This window comes from Chelmon rostratus, chromosome 20 (genome assembly GCF_017976325.1).
Source record: "Chelmon rostratus isolate fCheRos1 chromosome 20, fCheRos1.pri, whole genome shotgun sequence".
NCBI lineage: Eukaryota > Metazoa > Chordata > Actinopteri > Chaetodontiformes > Chaetodontidae > Chelmon > Chelmon rostratus.
In genome coordinates, this window is record NC_055677.1 from 6115284 (window position 1) to 6129613 (window position 14330).

Below are 14330 nucleotides of genomic sequence, written 5' to 3' on the forward strand. Positions count from 1 at the left end.
AATAAATCAATAAACATGTAAAATAAGTGCAAGGAAAAGAAGAGATTCTGAGCCATGAAATGTTTCCGCCTGAAAAATGACTTTGACAACTTGTCTGATTGCATATATATTTAATTACAGTAATTCATTCTGAACAAAACATCATATATTATAAGCATTATGTATGTGTTTTTATGCAAAAATCAATTACTTTGTAAAGTAGCTAGTAACCAAAGTCATCAAAAAATGTAGTGCAGTGAAAAGTAAGACACCTCCGGAATGTAGTGGAGCAGCATGAAAAGAAAATACACATGTAAAGTACAAGTACCTTACATGTGTGCCTGAGTTAATAGTTAGATTCCACCACTGGCTATCAGTAGCCATGCTGACAGTCACTGAGATCAAACACATGATCTTTGTGTAACGTGATGGTTTCACTAACCGGAGGCCGAATCCACCACCGTGTGCGACAACAGCACAATAAAGGTCAGTGCAGCGTAACCTTTGTGTCACCCTGATACACAGCAGCAGGGTGCGAGAGCTGCCCTTTAACACTCCATCATGATTGATCGCCTCTGAAGGCTTAACTCGTTCGGAGGATATTCAGTAAATCGCTGTCTCCGAAATTGCACAGTTAATGCTGAGTCTTTAAAAAGAAACCGCTCATTAAGAGAGATTAACACTGTTATGTAGTGACGGTAATGATCGGTATTCTACCTAAGCTTAAATAATATGCAGCAGGCGTAATTACTGACACCGTGAAAGTTTTGCAGTGCATGCATGTGGAAGACTGCACAACTATTGTTTCGCTGCCACTACTTTTAGATTTCACATTTTAATTAACTGCTTTGAACACGGCCCCGCGAGGAAATCGCTCAGAAAGGGAAAACCAAAAACTGTAAACAAAACATTATCTAAAAATGTCAGCTGCATGTCTTTTCACTCCCCTCCTTTTAAACGCACGCACAAAGAAAACAAGGTCTGACCAGTGGCCATTAAACAGCCATTAGTTCAGCTGACTCACCTCTTCAAGGAGCAGTATGGCCCAAGGCACGCTGATGCACTGTGGGTCACATTATGGTTCACTTACTGCAAAATCTCAAAGGTTAATTCAAAGTCAGCACATTAATTCTACAATAAATCATCCCTAACTCCTCGTTATTTTCCCTCCCCGTTCGACTGTCAACTGTTAGCACAGGTAGCGCCTCTTCCTGTCCTCAAGCCACCTCGGAACCGTAATGAGTTAACAAGCTCAAGCCCTGCTAGATCTCTGATTATCCGAATATCATAAGCTTGTGCATCATAATGAAATTGGCTGGGGAAGAGCCAGCAGCTAAAGAAGTTAAAAGTCTTGAAGCCTCCGCCGGCTCCCTCATCCACTGAGGGCAAGAATGAATTCACTCCGTCAGCTCTGCTTGTCAGGCCTCACCATTAATGGGCACGTGACCATATTTATAGCCATTGGTTCAAGGATGAAAGGTATATCTTGGTCATAATTTTCAGTTTTGCAAGTTTTATGAAATCTAGTTAATGGATTGAGATGCTGCTCACTTTCGTTGTCTGCTTTCCAGTCCTTTAGCGCCTCACAGTGTCTCAACTGGGAACTACAGAAGGCAGTGAGTGTGTGTCTTCTTTTTCTGTGCACCCCCATCCACAGCGTGGGGTCCGGCATCTTCGCGGGGACCAAAATTCATTAAATTTTGGGGTGAAGACTTGAGTTAAGTCTCCAGGAAATGAATGTATGTCTATGTAATGTCCTCACAAGTGATGGAAATAAGGGTGTGTGTGCACTGAAAATATGTTCAAGTGAAGCATGTGTGGCATTTTGCTGATCCTTAAACTTTTCAGACGCTGAGGGTTTAATTAGTGAATGAATGTAGACAATTTAAGGCCTTCACAAGTCTGGTAACACAAATTGGGGTGTGTTTGTGAGAGGGAGAATGACAGGAAGTACCAGGACTTGGTAAACACTGCCATGCAGCAGGAAAGAGGGACCACACTGTGACCAATTATGTGATGAGACGTTTTTGTTTGACTTTTTTCTTTTTTTTTTTTGTTCCCTTTTTGCCAATTTTCCTGTCAGTGTGGTTGTTGTGTGCCCTTCTCTCAAACCACATTTACCATAAAAATATTCATCCTGTCTGCATTTGTTATTTTTGTCTGACATTTCTGAAGTAGCTTTTAAAGAAGCAGGAAAAAAAAAAAACAGGGCTGAAATATTCCTACTGGCCTTATTCCCATTCCAAGTGGAGTTTCCTACTCTTTAATGTGAGTTAACCTCTTAAGACCTGCTGGGTACAACAAAGCATTACTCAAACTGACAGAAGTCTATTTGAAACACTGGTGGGTTTTGGAAATTTGGAGGAAATGTGCCCAAAATTACTTGACTGGTGCAGCCATGAAAACAACATCATGTGGCTTCAATTAAAGGAACAATTTGGGAAAATGTGCATATTTGCTTTCTGGCTGAGGAAATTGATACCCTTCTCTAGCTTGTAGGGTGAATATGAAGCTAATGCTAGCAGCCAGTTAGCTTAGCTTGGTACAAAAAGCGGGAGCAGAGAAACAGCTAGCCCGGCTTTGTCCAAAGTTTTTACTCACATTTTATTTTTAATGGATTTAACAAACAAGATGTAATATGTTAATTTAGCAGTTTTTTGTATCTGTGGACTGCACCTGCTTTCGTTCAAAGCTAAGTTAGCCGGCTGCAGCTGTTAGTTTAATATTTACGTGCAAACGTGACAACTCTCAGTTAGAAAGCAAATGAGCAAATTTCCTTTAGGATTGAAACAAACAAATCTAGTATATGTTGTAATTTTTCCCCCCCCACAACTAAAAAGGGATCAAGGTGTAAGAGTTTCAATAGTCTCATGTTGGTTGTATTCTTTGGATGCTGAACATGGGGATTCATAGAAATATTCTTCCCGGTCATGTGCCTGGGAAATTATGGGTAATTACCTGAAGACAGTGAGTGGTTTTTCAACTGGTAATGGCCTGGGGTATGCTAAAGTGTTTGTTTTCTACCAATTTGAGTGTGAAATGTTTAGGATCTTCACTGGATTTGTTCATTAAAGGTGGGGTGAGTCATTCCAAATCCAGTGCACTCTTTGTCAAAATCAGCAAATATGTCCTCACGGTCTGCCAGCTGTCCGTTTGGGTGTGCGACTTAGCCACACAGGTCTGTTGCAGATTGGAGAGAATAGCACTGACTCTCTAAAGCCAGTGTTTGATTTGTCCATTCTGGGCCACTGTAGAAACATGGCGGTGCAATATGGTGGACTCGGTGGAAGGGGAATATCTCTCTGTGAATATTAATAACTTTAAAGTTTTCTATTCCAATTCTGCCATATTCTGCCAATGCTGCCTAAGTCTTACACACTAAACCTCTAAGTCAAACATGACCTCAAAGGCCAGATGAGGTGAGCAGACAGGTAAAACATCCTACTGAATTAGATGTACTGAGATGGGAGGCCTAGAGTCACATCTGTTTTTTTTTTCCTCAGTGTGAAGTTATTGAAAAGTAGGATTTTGTCTTTTTAAAAGCTTGATTAAAGCCCTATTTAAATATAGATTTACCAAAAATGTGAAGAGTGCTGTGGCTACCTTTCCTGTCTCCTCCTCTTCTCTTTAAATTGTACTTATTTCAATGACTGGCATAAAAAAAAGAAGAAAAAATGATGCCGCCAGTCTCTCTGAAGCTACCGTAAATTTTCAGCAATCCATCATCCACGGCGTATTAATCACAGACTAGCTGCCATCCACACTCTGAATTAGCTTTGCAGAACGGAACCCCTCTGAGATAATCACTTTTTCATCACCAGCAATGTGACGTGGGGCAAATTCAGATGTGGATATGATGGGTAAAACAAACGACAGATGTGCATCTCTTTGTTCAGCCGGACGATGCCTCCGGTATGGTTTGTGTGTCAGGTTTGTTATAAATCCACTGCCCTATGTGGTGTGTTATAGCATTTAAGGTCAGTTAAGCAGCCTTAAAGTTTTATTTCAATTGAAATTCCCTGTGTTTGAATATTTATAGTACAAGTCCTTGCTCTTGGATCCTCCTGAATGTAGTGAAATTAAGTGTCTTGAGGATGTGGAGCTTTTAAAAAGTGGTTCAACTGAATTACTTTTTGATAATAATCTGTAATGACCAGATATTTTTTATCTAGGTATGTGTTGTTGTACATTACAAAGTGTTCTTAGAGATAAAAAGGAAGTATCTTCAGGTGTATCTCTAATTTTCTCTCAGTGTTGGAAAAATCAATTCATGTGAACTTGACGTGTGCAAGGAAGCAGTTTTTTGTTGTTCCTTTTTTTTAAATCTGATTTTATTTGAGAGCCACATCTTATTTGATAATGGTGAAAATGGCTAAAAGGTCTACTGACATCCACAGACATTCACATCAAAGTTGGCATTGTGAGGGAGCATTGAGGGGGACTGATCTGTGATCTCTGAAAAACGGTTTTCCATTAAGTTCAAAGCATCAGTTCAAGTGCTTGAAGATGGAGCCCACTGGGAGCTGTCAGCTGCTGGAACACTCGCTTTCTTCCTGACTGTCGCGCTGCTCTGTATCGGTGTTCGAGGTTGTCTTTAGTTGCCTGAAACGTGACGTGTGCTGCTTTCTCCTTTGCCAGGTCAGCACTGTTGAGGCTTTCCATTCAGACATGGCAGCATCTTTTTTTAAAGTAGATAAGGGTTTCATGCTACAAACACAGCCAAAGTGTCTATTTGCATTATACTGACTTTCTCAAGGAGTTTGAACGTATACACATTCATAAGATGGCAAAGTGTTGAGATCTGGCGGCGGTAAATCATGGCTGCTAAGGTCTATTGGTTTTGAGTGGGACTTTCAAGTGTGCACTTTTGCCTCCAGTCGCAGCACTGAATGTCAATCTGCATCACAGAAACCGTATTCATGTGTTGGAGCGGGCGCACACTGCAGGCCAGTGAGTGTGGTAATGCTTGACATGACACTGCCATCCAGTGGCGTGGTCCATGAAGTCGCCACATCCACCACTGGTAAAATAAATGGAACTGTGACAACAATCCTTGTAGTAATTAAGCAGACAATGATAAGTTGTTGGCATTTCTTTAATAAACATTTGCCAAAGGAGAAGGGAGGGGGACAAAATCATTTTAGTACAAAAAAAAAAAAGACATTGTTTTCTTTCTGAACTTGGGTTATGTGTGTTTTTGTTTTGCTCATGGTTTTACAACACCTATTGGCAAAAAGGCATGTGGAATTTAAAGTGAAAGTCCCATCAGATTTGCTGCAGTCGTCCAAGTGCTACCAGTCTCTCTGGAACTAACAGTCCTTTTCCTCAAATAGCTCCCTGTGCTGATACCTAAGCCATCAACCCATTCAACTGAGCCATCATTGTTTCAACATAATCATGGCCATAAAAAAGAGGACACTACATTACTGGTCATATTCCTAATTGTGCAGACAAAGCACATCATCCATTTCCTTTCATAGCTAAAATAGTTTCCGCCTACTTCAGTCAGTAGTGCAAAACATTAATACTACTTTGCCCTGGAGCAATTACAGAAAGGCTAAGGTAGAGGTTTAAAATTTACCCAGCCTGATAAATGTACACTCAAAAAAGGTAAAAGTTTAATTTAAAAGACAGCAGAATAGATTACAAAAAAATATGAAAATGGTATGAGCAAGAAAAGCTCCTCTGGTGTTATTCAGCTGTCCTTCTGCAACATACTCCACATTCCAGATTGAGGAGGAATACAATGCCTTACACAGATTTAAGTTATTACAAACTGAGTGTGCATCTCCAGATCCGTCTGGTCTGGCCTGAGAGGCTTCAGGCTCAAAACTGAGTCTGTGAGCCTTTTTTTGTCCATTGTCACATAATTTTGCATTTCCAGTCTTTCAGAAAGGCAGGCCTCGTCCTCTGATTGTTGCTGTCGAGTTCACATGCGGGACAAAGCCGAGGGGTAGTGGTGGAGCCCCGACTTGGGAAGGGGAGCCCCAGGGTTGTCCTGGTGCTGGGATGGGTGGGGGAGGAGGTACACCGTCTTTTCTAGCCATGGCGTGGTTGTACAGGTGGATAGCACTAGGGTTCGGCTGTCCCTCCACAGGTAAGGGGCTGTGATTGTACTTAAAACGGTGGTCCTTGTCCCCAGTGAACACCATGCTGCTGGGTCCAGTGGCCCCAGCGCCTGGAGGGAAGGGGTCTGGGTGGGCCGGGGCCAGAACGCCTGCAGAAGACGAGGAGCCAGCAGCCTGGCCTGGTCCACTAAACACTTCTCTCAGAGCGTGAGGTGGCAGGCCTCCACCTAACATGTGACCCATGTAGCCGTCCCCAAACCCTGCAGGAGTGAAGGGCGGAGGAGGAGGGTGGCTGTAGTCTCCGCCGTATCCAGGCCCCTCTGCGGTGGGGAGAGGTGGGTAGTCTGGCTCTGGGGGTCTCCCTCCATCACTCCCACCTGCAGATGCAATCGGGGGAGCGTGGCCAGTCTTGGGCTCAGGTGGAGGCTGGCGGTAGTCCAGGTCAGCATGTGGAGGAGGCTCTGGAGGCTCAGGTGGTCTCTGATCTGGGGGCAGGATGGACACTCCACCAACTTCAGACACTGAAAGAGAGAAATTACAACATTATATCAGGTGCTGAATATATTTCTTATTGCTTTATTTATTCATTTTAATTATTTTCTTTGTTTCTCAACTATTTAGACCTTTGCTCTTATTTAAGTTGTAATAAATGGTTTATAGAAAAAGTCTGAATTCTTATTTCACACAAATTTTAATTGTGACCATGATCCTCATGTACGTCGCTGGTTTTGTTCATATCTAATCTGTTTCCTTTATGATGTAATGGCTTGAAACGTTTTAAAATAAAATAAAGGAAAAAACATTTCTTCGCTCACAGGAAGAAGTATTCCACTGTATGTTCAGCTGTCTCCCTGAAAGATTAACTAACAAAGGTTACCTGGCGAGACTGGGCTGGGCTCCGGAGGCTGCTTGACCTCTGGAGGTGGAATCTGCCCCCCAGGTGGAGCTGCTGCAGGGATGGTACCCTCTGCCCCCTCTCCACCATCACTCGGTTCCTGCCTCTGACCCTGCTGAGCCTGGAGGAGCTGAGCCAGCAGCATCGTCATGGCTGTCTGTGTGGCAGCTGCTGCTTCTCCTTCTGGAATACCCGGCGGTGCAGACATGGGCGGTGAGGGAGGCTTGGGCATTGGGGGTGTACGGGGCACTCCTGCAGGAGCAGCGGGCTGGGGAGGCTTGGTGGATGTAGGTTGAGGAGGAGGCTCAGCTGGCTCAGTGGGAGCTAGGGCTTTGGAGAGCTGCTGCAGTGTTTCCTGATTGACCTTTGTGCTCATGGACTGGACAAACTGGGCCGTGTTGACGGCACTCGTGGGCTGACCGAGGAAGTTCAGGAGGACCGCCAGCTGCTCCTGGGTTAACTGAGAGTTTGGACCCTTTGGGTCTATAAAAACAAAAAAACAAAAAAACAAAAAACAGATAATCAACCTGAGCATGGAGGTTCATTCTTCTTCGGAACAAGGTTTAAAAGATATTTTAATGCCAATTCAAATGACAAAAACAATCACACACATAAAATGAATGTCAAAATGAAAACAAGTTGGACAAGTTAGACTGCAGGTCCACCTGAACCTGCTGATTCATCATGAGAACCAGGACAAACAGAGTTAAGTGTGCTGTCTATGTACACATGTCTTCTCATAACCTTCAGAAGACATGGGAAAGATGGATTAACTGAGTAAGTGAATGAAAGAGTCACATTCTGGATCAAAGAAGTAACCAAGCTTTTATGAACTCTAAACTAACAAGTATTGCTAAATTGATTGTTGGTAAGTCCAACTGAATTTGCATCATTTTACATTCTTGTATAATATGGGCGGCTTGTATAATATGTACATATATATAGTCTACTTTTTATTTTGTATTTTGTTTTGTTTTTTTCAAATGTTCTCTATCTCTGCTGCTATTTTTCTTCGCGCTGCTACACATGCTGCTGTAATGCCCAAATTTCCCCGGCTGGGGATGAATTAAGTTTTTATCTTATCTTGTTTCCAGCAGCAACATATACAGAGTTACCCAGTTACAGGTAATTGCAATTCAAAGTTTGCTACCATCATCTTGTGACTGATGATCTAATAATAACACAGCACAAATACAAATAGTAGTCAAACTCACCCAGCAGTACAGACGCTGCTGCATTCTGAGCTTTGATACCTCCGGGAGCAGGGAAGCCCTGTGGAGTGTTGCTGCGACTGTCGTCAAGGCCCAGCTCTTTACGTGGCGCCTTTGGGGCTGCCAGTTCCTCTGGTATCTGCTTCTGTCGCCGTCGTTTCTTACTCCACAGCTCGTGACAGTCCTGCCACAGAGGAAGACTGCAGAGATGGCGAGGGTTAAACATGGTGAGAAAACATTAAGAATGTTGTAATCCTGGTGAGAAGCATGTTGGTGCAACATGACGCAGAACATACTCTGGTGGGGGCATCTTGTCCGGGTCCACGTCCTTGAGGAACTCGCTGCCTAACGCTTGTTCAGCTGTGCAGCGTTTGCTGGGGTCCAAGTTTAGCATGTGGTCAAACAGGTCCAGGGCAGACGGCGGGATGCTGAACAACAAGAGGAACACAAGATTTCAGTATAATGCACTGCTAGAGTGCCCAATCCTTAAATATTCAATTAGAAATCATATACATTGACTTACAAAGCGAACTCCTCTCTGAGCCGTCTCCTGTACTGTTTCTTTGGTTTCATGGTGTTGAAGAAGGGAAGTTTTATTACATCTGGCCAGACAGCAGGGCATGGGCTGCCGCATATTCGGCTAGAAGACAGAAATTCATTCGTTTCAGCAAAATGCAGCAATGTGTGGACAAATCAATCAATGGTGATGTCCTACATTGCCCACAATAACTTCTGACAACACCCACAAAACTGGCCCGACTCGTTACTTTAAAGGTCATCATATCCGCCTTCACTAGTGCTTAGTTTCTCTCCTCTCTCTCACTCCCACCAATACTGTAAGAGATTAAATAACGCGAAGAAAGTAAATAAGAAAATGAAATGATACAGTTGTGTTTTTTTCATCTTACGCCCAGCATAGCTCACAGCAAAGAAGGATCTGTACAAGCATTTAGGGTTTCCCACAGCAGAGGCAGGCTGCCTCCACAGGATTAATCACCACCTCTAACAAAGGCAGTCATGACAAAAGAAGTGAGATCTGTTAATCAAAACACATCTTGTAGCTGCGCAGCACTCTGGTTGATTGAGACGATCAGTGGCTAAAATTAGCAACGCTTTCTCTTCCTGTTTTAGATAGCGGAAACCCATTCTTGGTATATGTTTCTGGCTCACATGGGCGCACCACTGTGTGGGAGCCCGTCACGAGTTCAGAACTAAACCTACATTTTCAACATTTTTGCCTGATTTAGCCCAAACTTACCTGATAAGCTCTAACTGGGCAAGCTCCTGATTAGCTTGAAAAATTGGTTTCTTTGTGAACAGTTCCCCAAGAATGCATCTGTGACAGGCAAAGCAAGATGAAATTCATCATTACACGGACAAAAAAATATATTAACTGGGCAGATAATCAAGTAAACTTAAGTAAATCTCAGTCGTGCTCTTACCCGCAGCTCCACACGTCAATAGCTGGCGTGTACCTCTCTTCTCCCAGAAGTAACTCTGGGGGACGGTACCATAATGTAATCACTTTATTGGTGTATGGACGACTAAAGGTGAGAACAAAAGACAAGAGGGCATGTTGGTTAGTATTATCACACACAGGAGTGAGTATAATTGTCAATGTAACCAGTGTGGTGTACACAGGAGGCTCACCTCTCTTCGGAGTTATACAGCCGAGCTAGACCAAAGTCTGCAAGCTTTATTTGACCTCTGATTAGGAGTAAACAACAAATTAAATATAGTCGGGAAAACGGGTGTGACTTTGTAATAAAACATAAAAACTTTTCATCCTCTCTGAGTGTATAATAGTGAGGACTCACTTGTTATTGAGTAGAATATTAGAGCACTTGATGTCTCTATGCAGAAAGTTCTTCTTGTGGCAGTAATCCAGGCCCTCCAGCAACTGTCGCATGAAAGACTTGATGTGGCTCTCGTTGAAATGGACCAGACCAGACTCCAGCAAACCCATCAGGTCATGGTCCATGTATTCAAATACAAGATAGAAAGCACCTGAGACGAAAGAATGAAGATTTAGTCATCATAAAAAAGGCGGGATTATGAAGCCAGTGTGACTGAAAACATAACGTACCTTTATCATTCTTGAAGTCTAGAGCATCTTCCTTGTCTGTGACAATCTCCTTCATGTTTATGATGCTCTTGTGGTTCAATTGTCGCAAAATCTTAATCTCTCTGATGGCTGTGATTGGGAAGCCCTCCTTTTCATTGTCCAGTCGAACCTTCTTCAGTGCCACCATTTCAGCTATGAAACAGAAGAACAGAGGGTTAGGACTACTTCACAAATTGCATTCCTGACAAAACTCTCAAAATAGGAGATTATCATGACCACCATCCCTGATTTCAAGTGTAAAGAACTATGTGGATGACAAGTTATGAATAAACATGCATCTTTGAAACACTCACCAGTGTCTTTGTCTTTAGCCTTGTACACCTGACCATAGGTGCCTTCTCCTGTGATTCCAATGATCTCAAACTTGTCCACGCAGCGTTTCCCCCAATCTATCTCAGTTTCCTTAATTTCACCGTATCTTGGGCCACAAATTCTAGGAATTAGAAGAAAATATTTCAGTGGAAGAGAAGTGAATATACAGTGAATAATGGCAGAAGAAAAGATGTTATAGCGCTAAACGTAAGTAACATACTTAGGTCTTCGGCGAAGCGTTTGTGACTTTTTATCTTCAGGCGGGCTGTGCGGGGAAGATGTGCCACCAGGAAGTTCGGGGGGCAGAGGAAGGTCGGTAAGAAGCTGCCGTGCCTTTCTCTCTGACTTTTTCTTCCCTGAGAGTGAGCTGTCCTTCACACTAACAGTAAAAAATGTAGGACATAAGTAGAAGTATAACAATGCATAAAAATTCAATTCAATTGGCACAAAAAGACACCCATACCTTTCTCCTTTATCTGTGTGCTCAAGAACTGCTTGGGGCAAAGGTAGAGATGCCAGAGTTGAGTTGAGTGGAACAGTGGCTCGTTCCTTGTCTTTGCTCTGTCCAGATGCTGGTGCTTTCCTTTTATCCCGATGCACAGAGTCATCTTTCCCCTTTCCATCTCTGTCCCTGCTGGTCTGGTGGTCAGTGGTCCTCTTGGATGACTTGTCGGAGGGGGACTGAGGCTGGCTTGATGTGGGAGTTCTAGGACCTTTCTCTGGTTGTGGGGGAGAGGGGGGGCGGCCCTTTCTGGATGAGTGATTGGACTTGGGGCTGGGCTGGTGAGCAGATGAGGATCCCTTGGTTGGAGTAGATGTGTTGCTGGAGTTCTTGGCCTTGGCAGCTGCTTCTGCAGCTTTAGCCTTTTTCTGCTTACTGAGTTCAGCAGCAAGACTGGTTTTGAAGGTGAGTGTGCTTGGTGAGAGGCTAGAGGGGCGACTGCGTGAGCGAGAGTGGCGGTGACGGCTGCGAGAACGTGAATGCCTTGAGGATGAATATGGACTTCTGCTACGTGACCTAGCAGATCGCCTGGAAAGAAAATAATATGGAAATCTTTTTTTGATATTGTTTCAACATTAAAAACTTTGTATACAGTTGTTTTTACTTGCATGAGATAAAAAAAATGAGAGGATATGTAAATTTGAAGAATGCTGTGCCATGAACAGAAACATAGTAGTTATTGAGTGCATTCAACACATTGCACAACATCACATGGTGAACTTTTTTTCTAACTTGACAGACTGTCTTGTCAAAAGATTTTAGGAAGGAATGGCAGCATATATTGAAAGGAAACATAAGCCATTCATAAATACAGTTGTTACAACTTTGAAATAATTGTCCAACCAAAGGGACAAACTGTAAAAATCCACAACCAATGTTGTAGACAATCAATGCCTGTATGTTTTTTTTTATTTAATTTGGTAATAAATATTTCATCAGAAGCCATCAAGAGGCAAAATTCCCACATAAGCCTACACCATCAAACATGAAGCAGTTAGCTATTATAAACCATCATATTAATACACCCACAATTACACTACAGCCAACAAATGAAACACACATCATCCTATTAGTAGCTTTACAAGAACTCACCTGACATCTGGACTTGGGCTCAGGGACTTTCTGTATGGACTCCGTGATCTCCTGCGGTTTCCATAAGGACTTGAACCAAACTCTCCTTGTTCATATGGACTGTGTCGACCATAACTTGGGGACCTGCGCCAGTTCACTGGGCTCACAGGGGATCGCTTCCTTTTGTTGCTGGAGTATGAACTGGGTGACTTCGGCATACCATATGCCCCATACACGTCTACATCTCGACTGTAATATGTGGAACTGGGAGAGAGTCTTTTGCTCCCATAAGTTGGACTTCTTCTAGGTATCAGCTGGGCATAACCACCAGGAGATTGGTAGCTATATGAATATGATGTCCCATAGGGACTTTCTGCTTTGAAACCAGGACTTCTCCTGTATGCCCTGAGGTCTTCGCGGTCATCTCTGTAAGATTGTGGAGCATCTCTGTATGCAGATGGGGGCTCTTTATCAGATCTTGTCTTACTTCTGTGTCTTTTTGAATCCCTCTTTTCTGCAGATTGTGAGGACTGAGATGTAGATGTCTTTTTACCATTTCTGTCACTGCTCCTTGTAGTGTCTCTGTGATTTTTTGAGCCACTGAGGCTACCTCCACTCCTAACCTTTGAGGAGTCTCTCTCACGGCTCTGGCGGTCCTTTTTCCTGCCTAGCTCCTTCTCTTGCTTGCTCCTCTCCGATGGTCCTCTTGTTTGTTCATCCTTGCCAGTGCAAACTCCCTCCCTGTCTCTCGGGTGACTTCTGTCTGGGGATGCTGGTCCATTATAGTCACCAAAGTCAACGTCGCTGAGTCGGTCTACTGAGAGCCTGTCAGCATGGGGGTCAAGTTTAGGAGAGGGGCTCCCAGAAAATCGCTCTGACTGTGAGCTCACATCATCATACTCTACCAATGTCCGAAGTTCAGCCTCTTTTTCAAAAGTGCTTTTTCGGTCATTGTCAGGATCCCCTGTTGTACCGGTATGCCACAAGTCTCTTTCCTTGGCCTGCCTGCGTTTCTTTCTCCTAGAAACCGACGATCGCCTCTTCTCACGGTGTCTCTCTCGCTGAGCAGCACCGCTCCCAGGTTTACTACGCCTGTCCTGTCTGTTAGCATTTCTCTGTGCAGCAGAGGGGCTCCGTCCCCGACCCTCGCGAAGCACCTCTGAATTAGGCATTTATCTACAAAATAAATGCTATAGCCACGTTGAGAATAATCTTTATAATATATACTTAGCCTACTCTATGTTCCTTGTTGTGTCGTGGAACACAACATTGGGCTAGCTTTGTAACAGGCTAGTTTGCTAACGTAACAGCAAATTCACAATTAGACTGTCAGCCAGCTAGCTAGCTAAATCACAAGCTTAACATTAGCATTACAAAGCTAGTTTGCTTGAGGTTCCAGAAAAAGTGAGTTACCCCAGACGGTTCATGACACTCGGTGCCTGTAGATTCCGTTACATAAAATCCACAATATGGTGTTTAGTTATAGAGCCAGTCTGTACTCAACCATTGTACTCCAGGACGGACATCTCCCAGATTTGCTAGCTAATGGTAGTCGGTTTTAGCCAGCTAACGTTAGCCTTCAACAGCTAACTGTGTCCAGCTAGACATTCCATTTCATGGTCAAAGCATAGGCCCAAAGCGCCCCTAAATTTAAAATCCAGTTCTTCTGAAATGTTGCACTTCATGCAAGCATGTAAATCCATCAACCAGACGGTGTTAAAGTGGAAGTAAAAAACTCCGTCTCCCTCTCACAAACTTCTTCTCGCCTTCCATCACAGTCCAATGTGCAACAAGGAAGTGAATAGCACGCGAGTTGGCTGGATAGCCGCCGCTACCTAACTAGCTAGCCAGCCGCTAGCACCTTAGCCAACTAGCTTTCTTTTCTCCTTGCGTGGAGTTCAATGCAACTCAGTCAAGATGCAATAAAACAATGGTATTAAAAAACACGTCTGCTCCCACGTATCCTGCCGGGTTGTTGCTCCCTCTTACCGCCGCATGGTCCAAAACTAGCAAACGTCTTTCCGGCCAAATTGGCTCAACAATCCCTTGAATTTATTTCAAAATATTGTAACTTTGTTCGCAATGTGGCTACTCGCCTGGGCCCAGACAGCTTTCAAACTACAGGCCTTGTGCGTCGGTGTGAACCAATGATACCCGTATGCGTAAT

The 14330-nt window shown here is 43.5% G+C and overlaps 1 protein-coding gene across 1 annotated transcript; it reads right to left on the minus strand.

Moving 5' to 3' along the window:
* Positions 1–5058: 5058 nt before the first annotated feature.
* cdk13 (cyclin-dependent kinase 13) lies at positions 5059–14259 on the minus strand. Its single transcript, XM_041961788.1, has 14 exons — positions 12185–14259; positions 11054–11620; positions 10811–10969; positions 10572–10711; positions 10240–10410; positions 9971–10160; positions 9804–9860; positions 9596–9697; positions 9412–9489; positions 8677–8793; positions 8450–8581; positions 8157–8353; positions 6925–7425; positions 5059–6568 (listed from the first exon to the last, which is right to left on the minus strand). The coding sequence occupies exons 1-14, from the start codon at positions 13333–13335 to the stop codon at positions 5868–5870; spliced, it is 4263 nt and encodes a 1420-aa protein (XP_041817722.1). The 5' UTR covers positions 13336–14259; the 3' UTR covers positions 5059–5867.
* Positions 14260–14330: the final 71 nt, after the last annotated feature.

Excerpts from the sequence above, each read along its gene's own strand:
- cdk13 (XM_041961788.1), bottom strand. The coding sequence starts at position 13,335 with ATGCCTAATTCAGAGGTGCTTCGCGAGGGTCGGGGACGGAGCCCCTCT. Across the intron at positions 8,582-8,676 it reads CTCAGAGAGGAGTTCGCTTT|CATCCCGCCGTCTGCCCTGG; the intron begins GTAAGTCAATGT and ends CTTGTTGTTCAG. Across the intron at positions 6,569-6,924 it reads GCCCAGCCCAGTCTCGCCAG|TGTCTGAAGTTGGTGGAGTG; the intron begins GTAACCTTTGTT and ends TCTCTCTTTCAG.